Here is an 18,072-nt window from a genome sequence, read left to right on the forward strand (position 1 = left end):
TAGCCTTTTGTAATGTATGCTAACTAGGGTTGATTTAGCTTGATTTCCTTGGCAAATTTAACTTTCCATAAATTATATAAAGGAAATTATAAAAAATGTGCTCTATAATCGCATACCAGGATGTAAAATTACTTATAGGTTCTGTGTTTAAAGGAAACTGGCCAGATCTTAGAAATACTTAGGTGTTTGTGACAGTTACTCAGGGTGAAATCTGTCTTTCTAGCCATGCAAGGGAGTTAGTCTTGTGTTCTGTTGGATGTAGGTCAGTCTGCTTCAAGTGTTGTCACAGTAGGAGTTCTAGAGAAGTTTGCAGTACCTTCTCCCACCCGATAGACTGGGCATTTATGTTCATGGGACCCGCGTGCTGTTGGATCCTTTCTCCCTTAGACCTACATAATTTCTGCATCAACATTCTCTATAAAACTCACTGTGAGCCTCGTGCCATATGCACATTTCTGAAGTCCTTTGGCATGGTTAGTTCCTTTTATAGGAAGGAGATGCATGAGGAGCGTACATCTGGAGTGGGTACCCAAGCAAACAGTTAGACTCACTGATTTCTCTCACAATCACTCCAGGGAGTCCCTCCAATTGAAGTGTGAAAGAAGGGCCATGCAGCATGCTTTGGAATTTGGGGAACAGGGTTTCACAACAGAGGATGACATGTTCTTTGTTCAGTCAGTGTGCTAACCTGAATCACTCTGTAAGTGTGCCCCAAGGACTTGCATAGACTCTGTGAATATATAATAATATCCAGGTCAAGCTTCTGTGTTTTTCAGAGGCAACAGAGGTGTAAACACAGCATAAACCCACAAACAGGCGTGTGCATGATGTCTAACATCCTAACGTGATGTGATGCAAAGTTCATAGATAGGAACTTTCTGTTTACCGCTTGATAGTACCATAAGTATTAAGCTTCTTTAATATACTTTAGCATTCCATAAAAGCCTATTATTTAGAACCATGAAGGATCAGAATCAAAGGAAGAAGATGGCCATAAACCAAGAGTAATTCAATGCATTTGAGTTCCACATTAGAAAACCTTCTGTCTTACCTGCGTCTTGGGGATGGGAACAAGGTTAGAGAAGTTCATTCGTGAGACACTGAGAACTCTTAGGCACCATTTGCTCCCTAAGTGCTGTGCCAGCAACTTCTATTAAGCAGAAAGAATAAACAATGGATTCTAAAAGTACCCTCAATGTGCCTTCACTCTCCTCCTTTAGAAGCTTCTTCCCTAGCTGCCATGGGACTAGTAGGTTTGCGTTTCTGCTTGTTGAAGCTCTTAGATTTATAAGTGGCATCATTTCATTATAAATAAATGGCATGAATGTCACAGGACTCTGGGAACCGGGGCCTTAGCATGATATGTGTCTTAATTAGGATTTCTATTGCAACAAAACACCATGACCAAAAAGCAATTTGGGGAGAAAAGAGTTCATTTGGCTTACACTTCCAGGTCATAGTCCATCATTGGAAGAAGTCAGAGCAGGAACTCAAGCAGGGCGGAAACCTGGAGGCAGGAGCTGATGCAGAGGCCATGGAGGGGTGTTGCTTACTGACTTGCTTCTCCTGACTTGCTCAGCCTGCTTTCTTATAGAACCCAGGATCAGGGATAGAGGTTCTGGGTTCTATAAGAAAGCACTCACAGTGGACTCATTAGTGAACTATCAATCACTAATTGAGAAAATTCATTACAACTGGATCTCATAGAGAGACATCTCTTCAACTGAGACTCCTTCCTCTCTGATGATTCTAGCTTGTGCCAAGTGACACACAAAACCAGCCAGTATCATATGTAAAGTCGTGCAGCTAAGACAGCAGTGGTGACTATCAACTCGACAGAGAGGAGGTCAACAGCTCCAAACTCTAGTACCTGTGTAAAACTTTGCTTAAGACACCACTGAAATATGTCTGGAAATAATGCACAGTATACAAAATCAACTTGTCTATTTTTTAATTTTTCTATTTTTAAGAAACTCACGATGTTACCTCAAGCTCAACAACTTCAGATGAGACAGCAAAAGAGCCCCACACAGGTATACCCAGCCTCTCATGATGCCTTTGGGTCCTAGGTGTTAGTATACTTAGTGGGTGCCTTTTAGTTTTTGCAAAACACTCTGCTCTCCAGAGTTTCATGGTGGGTAGTAGCTGTCTCCATTTGCGTCAGGGAGACAGTTCCTGTCCATACTTCCTACTTTGGGATTATTCCTTTATTTTTATCAGTAAATAAACTCTTTCATACAAGGGAAGGGAACAGATAGACAAGGCTACAACTGGGGGGAAATAATGGCATCTCTCTTTGTCTACCATCATTCTAAAGAATATTTTTGTATTCCTAGACAGTGTTCTGTAGGGCAGTGATTCTCGATGGGGATGCTTTAGGATCTGTCCTCTATACGGGAGCGTTTGGCATTCCATAGAGACACAAAATGATCTTAACTACTGGGGGAGGTGCATTCCATCTAGAACACAGAGACTGAGGATACACTGCTGTGCACACAGCAGCCTGCCACCACTAAGACTTCTTGGGGCCTAAGTGTTGTACTGCTGATATGAGAGCCCCATGCTAAAACAGGGACATAGTTTGTCACAGCAGGTGTGTCTAAGTTTTGTATTCGCTTACCAACGCATCTACAGTGGGTTTAGTCCAGTCCAGCAGCTCCTTTTTGCCATTGTGTACCAAGCATCTACTAAACCAGGCACTGTAGAATTCAAAGTCAGACCCATCAAACATAGATAGGTGCCTGTTTTTAGTTTTGTATGTGTAGTCTTATATTAGAATTATTTATAAGGTAAGTAAAGATAAATGATTTAAAACAGTTGAAAATAAGGGAAGTAATAAAACTGAATCCTCATAGTAGGTTCCATTAGCAGTTATGAAACAGGGGAAGAAAGCAGCAGAAAAGGGATTGAAAATAAGTTGAATATGTGAAGCTGTTTTTGGGGTTCTGATATTGCAGAGTAAGCATCTTCAATTCCTATTGAATCACTGACTTAAAGCATTGGCTAGGAATCTCTCAAGTATTGCTGATATTTTCCTTTTATGGGACATTACTTCTTTACTCTGTATTTTATCCCTACAAACTTCTATTGCCTTTATAAATGTTGGCGTTTATTCCAGCAACAACAAGTGATCCTGCTCTGGACTCTGTCCCACCTAAAACTCCTAGAACTCCTGAACAGCCAAAGGCAACACTGGGTAATGTTTTTAACAGAAATTCTGTGCTTTGTTTTCCATTAAAAACTCCATAACCCATATGGATGCCATTCTTCCAAAATAACCATTCTCTCCCATTTCATCTAATCATTTACTTCTTTTCTATTTCTGAATATAGATGTATGATATATTTTTATGCAGGCATCTTATATTCCATTTTATGTATCTATCACTTTCTCATACTAGAAGAAAAAATGGATTTCAATCTTAACATTGTGAAAATATTCAGAAGTTGCACGGGCCCCTTTGTCATCTGTATCATCTCGTGCCATGAGCTATGACTTGCATCACCTCATTTTCATGGACCAAGTCTGCCTGTACTGAGCAGTTGGCATCCTTTCTCCTGCTTTCCATCATAGTGTCATCCGCTAGCTGCAAGACAACGGTTATCTTCTTTTTTTATCCCTGTAGCATGCAGAGTATGCCATCTTGAAAGCATGTTGATATTCCTAAAATACCTCATTTTTAACTGAAATTTCTTGGTGGGATGGGGATGTTTTTGTTTCCAGCTTCAAGCGAAACATCATTTGATCCTCAAAATGTGGAAGTCTTCACCAGTCCTGAAGTGCAACCTACAGCAACTGGTAACTGATTTCATTGTATAGTGCACGCTTTGAAAGACAGGTAAAGCGACAGGAAAGAATCAGCCAGATTGGCCTTGAGCACGCTTTTATTCATGAACACTTCCCTTCCTTCTCTACGTGGGGTTCTACCTCTAGGAGCAGAGATATCCATAGTTAGCCTCATGATAAATCTCAAGGAATTTATACAACCTTGATAGCTTTGAAAAGTAGTTTCCTTAATTGCTTTCAACTTTGTCGACTAGAAAAGTATAGCAGATGCATAGGTGATGATTATTTTAAGTATATTTCTTTCTAGTGAACATGGTAATAGTGTTTAATCCACAGTAGTTCAAACAGGAATATCAAGTAGTGCCTGAAATTCTGGATATGCTGAAGAAAGGTGTACAAAAGAGCTTGTGTCTTATAAACTATCTAAATAATAAAAGTCATTAGTGTCTGACGAAGGTACAAATGAACTCCAAGATTAAGATGTTTTAAATTTCCCATTCTAAAGTCTAAAATATCGACTGGCTTTTTCCCTGCTGTTGATGTTAATATCTTAATTGAGTTCTTAATTTATCTTAATCCAGAAGACCTCCAGGGTGCTCAGTCGTCGGTACATTTATTTGAATAGTATTTCTTCTCAAGTATGAATTTAAGTTCTCTATAAAAATGTAATTCTTTTGGGCCCAGTGAATGCTTAAGCTTATTGAGCATGTACTCTGCAGAAAACATGACACGGACATCAGGAATTCAACAAAAATATGCAATCATTCTTGCATTCAGTAGAGTCGTGTATTTATGTTTACAGGTACATGTGACTGACCTTTGAGAAATATCACTTACCAATGCTATATTGACTCCTCTTTCAGCTCCCCAGCAAACTACGTCTATCCCCACCACACCTAAACGACGCCCCAGACCCATCATGCCAAAAGTCAAACCTGGTAAATAAATGTCTCTTTAACTTTTCAGGTTACTTAAATCCAAATAGATCATGATCATCTCTCTATAGTAAAAAAGAAAATTATATTTTTCTGTAGGACAATTTCTTTATAAAACTTTGAAATAGGTAACAGTAATACAAATGAGAAAACAGGGGTCTCCTATAGAATGTTCTTGGGTATGGGGATAAACCAGGAAACAGGTCCTGCCCCCACAGCTCACAATGTGAGATAGCTACTATACTCTGGGTGTGCATTCACATTGATGCACGGTGTCTGATCCACAGCTCACAATGTGAGATAGCTACTGTACTCTGGATATGTATTCACATTGATGCACGGTGTCTGATGGACCAGTGCCTGCCGCACTTTCCGTTTTGCCATTGGGCATGCTGATGTAAAGAGGATGCTATTCTGGTCTTCAAGTTGCTTATAGCCCGGAGACTAATAATAGTGAAATTGAAACACAAGATCATAAAACTCCAGCCTGTAGGACTTATGAAAGACTGAGTTGAAGCCATGAGTCTTAAAATATTTGTAGTGTTCAGGTGGAGAAAACGGGGAAGGGAAGAATAGCTATTGCAGCCTGAGGGGTTCATGTAATTTATCAACTTGGAGGTGATGGTTTTCATTGCTTAGCAGTATGCTCAGGCATTACTCAGCAAGCAGACTTCACTCACATTTGTAGTGTAAATAGTTTTCTAACCTGTATTTTTGTGATGGTTTTTAAATTCTTTCCTTGTAAGTTTGCTCAGTGCATACTTTGAGAGAAGTGACTCAATATGGCATGATTTTGAAAGGTCACTCTGTTCCTTCTTGGAAGATATTTTACTATCTCTACATTGAACTAATTTTTTTTCCTTTCCATCACCAAAAAGAACTACAAGTGCAAGGACACATACTGTGAAATTTCTTAGAGTGCTGAACCTGCTCGATACCATATGCGTAACTTCAGATCGCCAGGGAAGCCAGTGCTCTGGCTCCTTTGTAAACGCTCAGTAGCTGTCTGTTCTCTTTGCTCATCTGGAAAAATGCAAAGTATCTCACAGACTGTGTGAGTTCTGTAGCTATTTTGGTTGTGAGTTAGTAGATCTGAGCTCAGATTAAGATGCTGTGTAGGACCAGTACTTGGTAGATACAAACTCTGTTACATATACAGTTCTCAGGATTTTTTTGGAAAAATATCTTCAAGCTCAACTTAAGAGTTCTTTAAAAAAGTAACTTTTAATTTGGTGTTACTGGATTTTCTTTGTGTTTCAGATCATCACGCTATGCCTATCAATCATTGATTACTAACACCAGAACGTACTCCCATTGCCTAATAAATATGAAGTAAGAGTGAAAAATAATTAGAAGCACAGACTGAAGTCAGTCTTTGAGTAGTTACTAGAAAGTGGCAGAGCTCTCATCCATAAGTGATTCTCGGTGCCCGGAGCATGAAATATTCTTTTAATGGAATATTTCCAAAATCTTCCAAGATGATAGATTCATTCTACTTAATTAGTTTAGCATTCGATTTTCCTTTTGAGTTTTTTTATACCAAAATAGGAATTTGTTGATTATTTCATTTGTTTTTAGCTCAGTAAAACCCAACTAATTTCTTTGAAACTTAAAATATCTCTTATTCAAGAAATGACACCAAATGTGATCATTTCTCTGATCCTCGTTTTTAGTGTTCTAAATATAATGCTGAAAAATTGATTTATGTGGCTCTTTGGTTCAGGGAGTTCTGATTTCTATGTTAGTGTCTAATGAAATTTTTCCATGAAAAGTGCAAAAGCACAACCAGATGACCTCAGGGCAACCAGCACTTTGGTATTATCATAGTGTTGCTGTGTGGTATTATAGTGTTGCTATGAGCTGTGCGGTAGGCAATATGTTCGTGACCATCCCACAGAAAACACAGAAACAGTCATGGGAGTGAGCAAGGGTCCCTTGTCTGTATTACAACATACTTTCCAATACCAAATTGGACTGGAATCCCGACGCACTGAATATCAGCCTTTCAACTGGAGGCGGGAATGGGTTCTGCCTCCTAAGAACCCTGCTTGTTTGGAGTGTCTCAATTCTCGGGGTACAAGACCAGAAAGCACTGTTTCTTCAATATGCCAAGCATTCTTAGTTGGGGGTGGTTTTTGAAAACTGACTTCTGTGTACTTCTCAGGAGATTTTTTGGTGTTTTTCTAAAGACTATGGGGTTCTTTGATAGGAGGAGTCTTCTCTCAGCAGTTCCCTACGAAGGGATTGTGGCTCATACCAAATGATCCAATATTGATTTTTTATAGTTTATCTGGAACTTACACAACAGTGTTGGATACTGATTTATAAAATTAGCTATGGAGAGCTTTGTCAGTTCTTACTGTCATTGCCATATAAATGTTAAACTTTTAGCTCTGGGGAGAATGCATTCCACAGTCTGCTGTGTAAAGAACTCTCAACTTGGATTTCCATCATTAGAGTGTTTACACAGTGAAGTTCCTAAAGCAAGAGCTTCTCTGCTTAAGTGGTCAGGATTTATTTTGAAGATGGCAAAAGACATCAAAGCAGCTGTTCAGAAAACGAATTTATGTAGCGCCCAGATGTAGGTGTCAGATCAACAGAAATAGAACAGCGGTTCTCAACCTGGAGGTTGAACGATTATTTCACAGGGGTCACATAAGACCATCGTAAAATATCAGATATTACGTTTCATAACGACAGCAAAATTACAAGTATGAAGTAGCAACAAGAGTAATTTTACAGTTGGGGGTCACTACAACATAAGTACTGCATTTAGGGTCAGGGCATTAGAAAGGTTGCGAACCGCTGAAATGGAGGCTTGAGCAAGTGTGTAAGTGACCTTGGTTGAGGTTTCCAAATGAGAAGCACGGGGTACAAAAATCAAGGGTCCTAGCAGTTTAAATCAAGAACTCTGCCAGTTGGAGTTGGAAGGGATTAACGTCCATGTGTTTCAGAAATCACTCTGAGGGAGGTTTGCAATGAGAAAGCAACTTTTATATTTATGCTGCATTTTCAGTGGCGGCTGCTACCAGGCAGATGGAGAAAGGTGCTGTGTGTGGTGGTTAGCAAATTAAATATTTCTCCTAATTTCCCAATAAAATTGGAAAACATCAAAAACTGTCTTATACATATTGGTTGGCATTTATGCATGATAAGTCACATTTTTAGAACTAAATCAAAAATATTAGAGGCATTTTGCTTCTCTTCTAAGTGTTTGAATAGACACTTTTTAATTAAACATTTTGCTTATTATTTATTTATTTATGTGGTTTCGTTTCTTTGGTTTTTGAACTTTCTCATAACCCTGGGGTCCGACTTTCTGGCTCTGACAGTCGGCATCACCACCTGAGGGAGTTAACATCCACCCCTCACAGCAGAGGGACATTGAGTGGCCCAAGCCTACAGAAGAGCGTATGGACTGCATCTCTATAGAGCGCTTCTTTAGCGACAGGCTTGTATTACTTGAGCTCTGTAGGTCTCTGTTTCCAGCTGAAGTTTACGGGATCATGTAAACCACCAGCAGAAGACTTGCCTGGCTGCCCAGCTCTCCTCCACGGCCTGTTTTTCTGTTTCACTTTCCATGTGAGATGCTTTTCCTCGGTGGCTTAGTCAGTGCAGCTCCACATTTGGTTTTGGCTAATCTTATGTGCACAAGCCAGTACATTTCTGGAAAACCAGAGCCACCTCCTCTCTTTTGCTTTTCCCACACAATGAGGACGGTCACCCTACTGTGCTGATCCACAACGCGGTACCACACAGAGGACGGTCACCCTCCTGTGCTGATCCACAATGCGGTACCACACAGCTCTCAGCTGCCATAGTTTCTTTCTTTTTGAGTTGTGAAAGGAAGTCATTTAGTTCCTAGAAAGTTGCTCTGTAAACGCTTCTGCTGTCGTTCCCCTCCCCAAGACACTCCTGGCTTTTTCCAAACCTACTACTCTTCCTATTCAGAATTATCAGAGTTAGTTCTAGACAAAGTACTATCTTCACTGTAAATAAGAGAAAATTAGCGTTGTGATGAAAGCCAGTGAGTGCCAAATCAATTTGTTTCTATAAGAAATACAAGTTCTCCTTTTTTCCTGTGCTTGGAAAAAAGCATTAATTTTAACTTTCTTCTTGAAAGAAAATTCTTTTGAGCAAACTAGCACAAAACCTACTGGAAATAAATGGCCTGTTGTTTTCCTTCCCAAACGTAATAGATGTAACCAAATAGCCAGGAGGAAATATAATAGCTTGTTCACTTCTCGTTTGACCTCCGGAGGGTTTGTTTATCCATCCGCAGATGGTATTTAATTGATGAAGCAGTTCGTGAAACCCGAGACTATGCGTGGATACTTAATGATTGGCTAACAAACATAGGATTTGGTTTACTAGCAGTATGTACTTGTGACCACGGGGCATATCATCTGTGTATGTGTGGCCCTTTTCACACTTAACATTTCTTATCTTTTGTGAAAGAACATGAGGTCCAGCCAAGCTGGGTACTATTCAAAACTAACAGAGTACAAGCATGTAACTTCGTCTCACTTCCTGAGGCGAACGTGGTTGCTTTGTAAGAAACAAAACGTCAGGTGGCGAGGAATGCAGAACGCCTTCAAGAAGATGTCCCCGGGATAGCCATCAAATATTTGTAGTGAGAGCCGCAGCAAAGATGAACGTCACAGATGAGAATTCTTAACTTTTGCTGTGGTTTGCGAAATGGATGTGAGATGAGTAACCCTCGGCAAGCTAAGTCAGAAGAGCCCAAACCTCCATCAGAGAGTGACCTTGTCCTGTGGGAAACGATATTTAATTTCTGCCGTTCGGCACTGTTTTGACATTATTTGCTTTCATTGCAGCCCCAAAACCTGAGACTCTACCATCAGCACCATCAACAAAGGGTAAATTGCTTCCTTGACTCATCGTGAAGACATGGCCTATATCACTTGGTGTTCAACTTTGGTCCTACATTTGCTTTACTTTTAAAATACTTAATTGCCCTTCAGATGTTTGTTTGCTTGTTTGTTTGTTTTTTCAGTGATTTCTATTAGAATATCGACCCTGTGCCTGGGTTTGGCTGAATAGAGGCTCTGGGACACCCATGAAGGCCACACCACCTCGGATGCGGGAGATTCTTTATTGTCCTGTCTTATATTCAAGGAGATTTTCCTTAGCTTCTTCTAACTTATTATTTCCAGTGGAGACTTCTGGCTTTCCCAGACATAATTATGCTTCCCTCTGGGAGTCTTTTTCTCACTTTTCAAAATTCTAACTTTTGCAGACTTTCTTGAAAAGCGTGATGATCATTCCAGATCTGAAAACTGTGATGTGTCACCAGATCATCCATTAGGAAGTGGAAAAAGAAGGGAAACAAACAACAAAGCCAGCCCCTTATAGGTTTTTTTTTTTTTTTTCATCAAAAGAGAAAAAAGCAAAACCAAACTAAAACCAAACCAAAGAAAGAAAGATTTCCGTTCTGGTGCCATCCTAGCCATTACTCACATTTTCCCTCACAACACGAGCTCCTGGTTAGTGTGTTGTATCTGCAGCTTCCACAGGCCCATGCCTCTGCCCTTTTTCCATTTCTTTTTCCAAACTTTAACTGCCTACATTTTTATTCATTTTGTCTAAAACCACAGGAATTGATTTCAGTAGAAGAGGTTACTTCTCGTGTGGATAAAATTTCACCACTTAGAATTTGCTCAAGTGAGAAGTTAAAATTGAGCATATCCCACATTTAAGTTGATTTTACATTTTTCCCATGACTTGGTTCCTTCTTGAAAATCTTGAATGTGGTTTCAGAACCCAGAGCCCTGGGAAAGGGACAGTAATAATATTAGTTGGACACACAGTTACTGGATGGGTGACTCCTTTCTTCTTTTCTTAATGGCTGGGATCACAATTGACAGATTCACATTCATGGAGTAATATATCTGTATCCACTTGTTTATGTGTTCTTGGTTATCCTTAAAATGTTTAAATCCTTTACCTCTGGCCTATGAATATAATCTCATTTCAAAAATGTTTCCCTTGATATAATTTCTAAATTCATTTTCCCTATTGTTTATATGTGGACTCTTTTAAACACCAAGCAGAAATTTCTCCTGCTTTGGAATATTAAGCCAAATTTTAATATTTTACTCTTGGTGTGTCTGAAAAGCAGCCTTCTATGTGTTCCTCCTGATGGTATAGCTTTGAAACCTTGTGTGACCCTCTCCTCTAAACTATACATTACTATTGAGATTTTTCCAACACCTATCTCAAAGTAAAAGAATAAGGAGACCTCTTGGAAAATGTACAAATCTTTGACCAAAACTTTGAAGAGAAAGGGAACAATGGGAGGAGAGAGGAGAGAGAGAGAGAGAGAGAGAGAGAGAGAGAGAGAGAGAGAGAGAGAGAGAGAGAGAGAGAGAACAAAACATCAAAAGGAAAAAAAACCTTAAATTCTACATTCCATGCAGTGATGGCAGAAAGTAGCAAAACAGAATGTGTCCAGCTTGAATCAAAAGGTTTAACTGTGTGGCGTGTAACATTTCCTCAGTTTGTAGCTCCACTCTTTCTCTGCTAACTAGAGATTTTTCCTTTCTTTAGCTCCACCAAAGACCAAACGACCAGGTCGCCGCCCCCGTCCTACAACCACACGTAGTCCAGAAACGACTGAGTCCAAACCGGGTAAATGTAATACTTAGGGTTCCAATGACCAGGGATGCCGTGCTGTGGTTTCTAGTTTGTCAGCTGCCACGCCCCAAACAGCTGGACTTTAGGGAACAATATGGCTGCTTTGTATACTCACTCTATACATTCATATGATATATGATGCAGCTACATCTCTATTACTGATTCCTAAGCGCACAGTGTGAAAAGCTGGCCCACCTGGTGGATTATTAAAACAAGAATCCTTCGAGTCTCACAGCTGGTACATACCCAGAGCAGCTGAGGTGTGGGAAAGCGAGAGGGAAAAGGTGAATGGGAAAAGCAAAAGGGAAATTACATTCAGACAAAAGCCCAGTTTGTGTACAGCTTCTGCCTTAAGGCACAACGTTAGCCTCCTTGGGATCCCATTCCGTGGATCAGTGTTCTTGGTGCTTTGCTTCCTTAGCTCTGGAACCCACCACTGTGCCACCGGAGCTCTTGGTTCCCACAATTGGTAATTCTGCATCCTCTTTTGCTTTCCTGTCTTTTTTTTTTTCTTTTCTTTTCTTTTTCTTTTCATGGTCTCCAACCAAGGCATGACTGAAGTTCTGTCAACCCATCACATCATAAACCATGCTTTCTTTCTTTCCTGTGTGAGTGGGAAGGGCCTGAAGACTGGAGAATTCTTCCTGTACAGTCTCCTGCAGTAATGCCGGGAAGGTCTGTGGCCCTGAGCACGGCTTCCCACTGCCCTGCTGACCCTCCCTTTAACCATGTCCCCGTGTTCAGAGAACCATCTGTTCTTCCTCACGGTTGTCTGGACTAAACAAATGCCATGCATTTGTCCAGTTTTGTGGCTAAAATGTCATTGCTTTATTCATCAAGCCTGTAGGACCCTGAAAAGCTACACATTCCTGTTGGAGAATGTTTTTAGTATGGTTGGATACCATAGACTGATTATGTTCTGGGGTCCAGTATAAAAGTGGTAGTTGTCTTTGCAACTTGAGAATATTAGAAGTTCCAAGATGGCTTTTATTATTTTTAGTGGTAATGTCATCCCTATAATTGTTTCATTGTAACTTCTCAGAATTCAGTTGGTCTCTGATTATTTAAAGAATTTCCCCATATCAGTAGCCATGCCATTACTTCTTATGTTAACAGCAGATGTTTATGGGTAATTTCCCAGGTTACTTCTTAATCAGCTTTAAAATTCTCTGTCTTATTGTTTTGTGCTTAAAAGAAAGTTGCCAGCAAAGCAGAAAACTGATATACTTAGTTCTTCTTAAATGATGGATTTAAGAAGGAAGCCACATGCTAGTTAGCACTTTGACTCAAAGACACATTTTAAGCATTTCCTTAAGATGTTATTCTGGGAGCTGGAGCAATGACCTCCTCCCCTTCTCCCATTTCCCTCCCTCTGCCTCTCCAGGCCAAAGAGCAGTCAGGGTTCCCTGCCCTGTGGAAAGTCCAAGGTCCTCCAAAGCATTACTCTTTTAGAGGTCCTGAGTTCAATTCCCAGCAACCACAGGGTAACTCACAAACATCTATATTGAGATCTGGTGCCTGTTCTGGTATGCATGCATACAGGCTGGCAGAATACTGTATACATAATAAATAAGTAAATCTTAAAAAAAAAAAAAAAAGATGGCTCTTCCTGGGAAACCAGTGGTGCAAATGAATGACAAAAATGAGCATTTCCACCATTCCTGGAACTATTTTTATATTTGCATTGACTTTTCACAGAGTGTTTCTCAACTTATGCATCCTTAATTTTGACAGCTACAACCATGATCGTTATGCTAATTTTAATACCCTTTCTTTTAGTTCCCAAACCATCCCAGAAACCCAAAGCAACACGCAGGCCAGAGATACCCAAAACCCAGACTGGTAATTAACACTTCCAATGCCTTGGCATCTAAATGGGAAAAGAATATACAAATAACATTGATTTCCATACCAACAGCTTAGCTGTGACACTTCTTATGGTACCTTTTTTCCTTCAGACTTAAAACCACCAAAGCAATTGCTTCCTAAGCCCAAAGCCACACCTGACATGCCACCAACTAAATCCGGTAAACATTATTCCCACTGTCTTGCCTAACATACTTTATAAGTGGAAATGATGGTTTATACATTGGACTAATCCCAGAGCTCAGTATCATAATTTTGTTCTTTATCTTCTAGAAGTATTCACACTAGGCATAAGAAATGAGAATCTTTCATACCTGACAATCTTATAAATCTCACACTTTTAAAAAAAGCATTTGTATGTCTTTCCGAGTTTATAATGAATAGAAGCTAGACTTTTCTGTACCTGGGACAATTTAAAGTGACTTTGATAGCTGTTTATAGGTATTACACACAGGAGGGGCCATGTGTTCCTCTTTCATGGGCACAACCACAGAGACACTTGTCACATAGGGACTGACTTCCTTTGGACTAACCTGTTGGCATTTTAAATCATAATTACTAACTGGGTGGTTTTCTACCATATTAAAAAAAAACAAACTTATGTAACAGTTTTGAAAATTCGGTTTACTACTGAAGAGCTCTGCTAAGATTACAATTAGTAGAAAACTAAGAGATCCTTCTCATTATAAGCAAGCCCTTCATGTAACCAGTCTACACCAACCTAGAATAAACTGTGCCCAATGTCTCCGAATTAAATATTACAAATACTTAAGGTTGCTTTTCTCTTCATTTGTGTCTTCTGTTTGTGATCCAGCCTATGTGCCTACTACACTAGGAACTGCTACAGTCGGAACTGAAGAGCCTTCCCTAGCCATAGGACACAAGTGCTTTCTTAACTGACTCTCCCATCTGTTCTCTCATCTCTCTCATTGCCTGTATTTTTAGTTCAGCCATCATTCAAACATTCCTTATTTGTTTCTTAAATGTATTTGTTATTTTGGGCAGTGGCCATTTTAACATCATGACAGGCATTCATGTCTGCACAGCTTTGACCTTCAGGGTCAGATTGCTTGTCCACACTGCTAGAAGCCAGAGGGCTCTGTCCATCTGTCTTTCAAAGCAGGGACTTTCTGAAGCCTCTACTGTGTGTGCATGGGAACAAAGAGAGCTGGCTGGAGCTTGTGGTGAAGGGCCACCCTTTCTGATAATGGCCCTTTCCCTTTGATTCCACATGATTCAGATGCAAGTGGATCTTTCTGTGGAGAATGTATCTTAGGAAAAGAAGTTCTAACAATGTCTTCCTCATCTTGCCCAGCTTCTTCCCATCTCTGTGTGTCATTAGCTCAGCCACCGCTCTCTGATGCATTTTAATCTGGCTTCACGCTTTGGTTCCCTGAACCATCTAGGAAAGTCATTCTCTATACCAAGGCTTAGAGGACATTAGATAATGAGAAATTTGACTCTTACATGGAATCTCTTACCTTTAATGAAAAAATACATTTTAATGCCAGTTGTAATTCTTCATTTTTGATCTATGAAGAATTATTTAATTTATAGAAATAATATATACTGAGATTAAAAGGTTGCATCATTTCCCTTTTATTCTAAATTATTTTTATTCTTTCAGTGGTGGGGTGGTTTCTGGGAATTAAAACTAGGGTCGTATTTGTGCTGGCCAAGAGATCTATTGCTGAGCAATTTCCTCAGTCTTCCATGTCTATCCATACACTAGATAATTCCATACAAATTATCCATTTGACATAAGTAAATACAGAAACATAATACGCATTTACCTCTATCTGTATGGTTGTCACAGTCGGCAATACTTTTCCTATTCTCACAACCACCACTCCTCCAAGAGATGCAACAGAAGCCTCTGTAGCCATTTTCAGAATAATTGAGTATAACCCATCATACAACTATAGAACCAGAGTATCAGTATAGGTAGAATCAGATAGTCAAACATGGGAAAATACTTTTTAGTAATGTCGTAGTCATTCTAAGTGAAAGTGTGTATGGGTGCAAGATGGGTGGGCACAGAAACTGGCCATCTTCTGGCAGTAATAGTATTCTCAGACTTCACAAATGCTTTGAAACACAACAGTCTTATATTCCTTGCCCCTTTCTATGTCAGAACTAATAACTTATAACTTAATAGGTAGAAAATTTTTGGAGTCGATTAACTTAGCAGGTCACTAGCTTCCACCAATCTTAAGATTAAGAATGTCATCAGATAGCATCTTGGGCCTGCAGAATAACTTCCCCCATCTTGCTGTACCTGCCTCTGTGATGTATCCACCAATGTATTTTAAATTTGCTTTGATTTATTACTTTCTTTGTTCTTTAACACTATAAAAGCTTCAGAAAACCATTTCCACATTGGAATTTAGAATTTAGGGTCACCTAATTCTGTGTTTCTGGGCCATGGTCACTCAAAATATCTATCTATAGAATAAACTATCTCTTATTTCTTTAAGAAAACAAGAACAGGCTTAAAACACTTCCTCTTTAAGATAAATCACTTTGAACATTTCTTAACTTCTGTCATGTATTGCTTTTGGCCAGTCACTACCACAGACGTTGAACCTGTAATTATGAGTGAGAACCAGGACTCCAGTGACAACATTAAGCAATGACCTTTTAGTCTTTAAGCACATTTTCTACTTATTGTTGGATCCTTTTCTGTGTGGGTCAAGGGGATTTTTCATTCACAAAAAAATTCTTATCATTGACTGTACTTCTCATTATAAATATATCAAGAGTACTTAAAGGACGTTACTTAGTTATAAGCCTCTATTCAGCTCCTTAGATATCACCCCTACTATCTTGCTTTGCAAACGTTACACAGAGTCAATGAGTCTATTCAGTACTCAATATTAGTCTACATTAAAAATAAATTTCTGATATACTTCAGAGTGCCTACCCCTTAAGCTATGATTCTTGTTATTCTTTTTTGAAGATATAAAAGACTTTGGTTTTATAAAAGTGATTTTAGAAAGCATCATACATATAGTAATACTAATTTTAATGACTCATAAGCCTAAACTGAGTCTTTCTAAGGACAATTATCCAGAAGCAGGCTGAGGTCTCCCTGATGTGATATCAACATACGCCGTGTTTCAAACTCCCTTTGGGTCTGGAACCTCTTTCATGCTAGCAATTAACAGTAAAAATTTCAGAATAACCAAAACAATGTCACACAGTCTGTCTCAACTGTCAGGAGACCAAAATTGTTTGACATATATATTACCAAGAAAGAATTCCAGATCAAAGAGACATTTTTTCCCTCCAAACTCAAGAGTCTGAGAAGACTTCAGAAACCTTACATTCTTGTGTTTGTCTTTCTTTAGTTCTTAAGTTATGCAACCACAATAACCACTTTGCTTTCTCCAGCCACCAAAACATCACGACCAAAACATCACCGTCCACGTCCTCATGGACCCCAAGCCACCCCAAGCCAAAAGATACCTCAGACTACACCAGGTAAATGTGGTTCTTGGCTCCTGGAGCACTTTACCGGATGTGACAGAAGTGGGAGTCCCACTTGCCACTAAGGGAGAAGATGGCTTAAGCCAGACGAAGCAGCTGATGTCAGCATGATGCTCTAGCCAATCCCTATGACTTCCTCATACTGCTGTCATGGGAACTTCTTGATACCTGAGAATTTTATATGTTTTTTTCTCTGACATTTAATTATACTTTGCTCTTTGATTATAAATTGGTAAAATATCTTCTTACTATATTTGATTCAAGAGTCACACTCTATTAGAAGCCATTTTGGCATCTGTGGGCTATCCATTAGAGTTAACAAGTGACTTAGCTGAACAGAGAAGCAACTCTTATTTAAACATCATAAAGAGAAATAAAGAATAGGAGTAATATCAGGGAGTCACTGTTTCACCAAATGTAGACACGTCATTCATTCTTAAGTAAAAATAATGTATATGTGGGCTAACACATTTAATGTTGACCTGGAATTTTTAGTCTTTATAAATTTGCCAGCAAGAAAGGGCCTGACTCCTAAAAACAGAGAAAGGGAGGTGCCATGTATGGAAGTAACAGCAAAAACCTAAGAACTAGATGTGTAGCCTGACTAAGAAGGGTAATCATTGCTTAGTTGAACCATGGTGTTATTTTTGGAAAATCCACAAAGATGATCACAGAAGTCCAACTTCAGTGACTGCTCTGAGCCCATTGGCATGTCCTGCTACCCGTCCTAACCAGGTCTGTAGTGAAGAGGCAAGCAGGCCTGCTTTTCGTTCCACCCGGCTCCCGCACAGCTAGCTTTGCCCCAGAAATAATAACACAGAAACTGTATTCTTTTAAACACTGAGTGGCCCATTAGCTCTAGCCTCCTACTGGCTAATTCTCACATCTTGATTAACCCATTTCTAATAATGTGTGTAGCACCATGAGGTGGTAGCTTACTGGGAAGGATCTTAACCTGCGTCCATCTTGGAGAGGAGAGCGATAGCATCTGCTTGACTCAGCTTTGTTTCACCCAGCATTCTGTTCTGTCTACTCGGCCTAAGTTCTGCCCTATCAGGCCAAGCAGTTTTCTTTATTAATTAACCAATGAAAGCAACAGATAGACAGATGACCCACCTACATCACAGGTCTGTTGTGTATAGTGAGGAGATGGAGTAACAAGTTCCATGGACGAATGACCCTCCAGGTCTAGCTCTTTGCTTGCCTTTGCTCAAACATAGGTCCTTACCTTTCCCCAAAGCGGACTCCCAACAAAATCAAGCATTGTATATTTTGGTCATTCTTCACTGTGTCTTGTTAAATATATCAATTTATCACGTCTCCAGCATTTGTTTTTCAG

General features: G+C 39.5%; 1 protein-coding gene across 2 annotated transcripts in view; it reads left to right on the top strand.

The window, feature by feature from the left end:
• Positions 1 to 18,072, top strand: part of Abi3bp (ABI family member 3 binding protein) — a 207,210-nt gene that overhangs the window by 122,701 nt on the left and 66,437 nt on the right. Inside the window, exons 15-21 of one of the 2 annotated variants that reach the window (XM_057765303.1) lie at positions 1,971 to 2,033; positions 3,119 to 3,196; positions 3,724 to 3,798; positions 4,650 to 4,724; positions 9,560 to 9,601; positions 11,292 to 11,372; positions 16,638 to 16,727. In XM_057765303.1, the coding sequence (XP_057621286.1) occupies positions 1,971 to 2,033; positions 3,119 to 3,196; positions 3,724 to 3,798; positions 4,650 to 4,724; positions 9,560 to 9,601; positions 11,292 to 11,372; positions 16,638 to 16,727 (504 nt within the window). The remainder of the gene's footprint in view (positions 1 to 1,970; positions 2,034 to 3,118; positions 3,197 to 3,723; positions 3,799 to 4,649; positions 4,725 to 9,559; positions 9,602 to 11,291; positions 11,373 to 16,637; positions 16,728 to 18,072) is intronic. The other variant, XM_057765302.1, reaches the window with a different exon arrangement.

This window comes from Chionomys nivalis, chromosome 3, assembly GCF_950005125.1.
Source record: "Chionomys nivalis chromosome 3, mChiNiv1.1, whole genome shotgun sequence".
Classification (NCBI taxonomy): Eukaryota; Metazoa; Chordata; class Mammalia; order Rodentia; family Cricetidae; genus Chionomys; species Chionomys nivalis.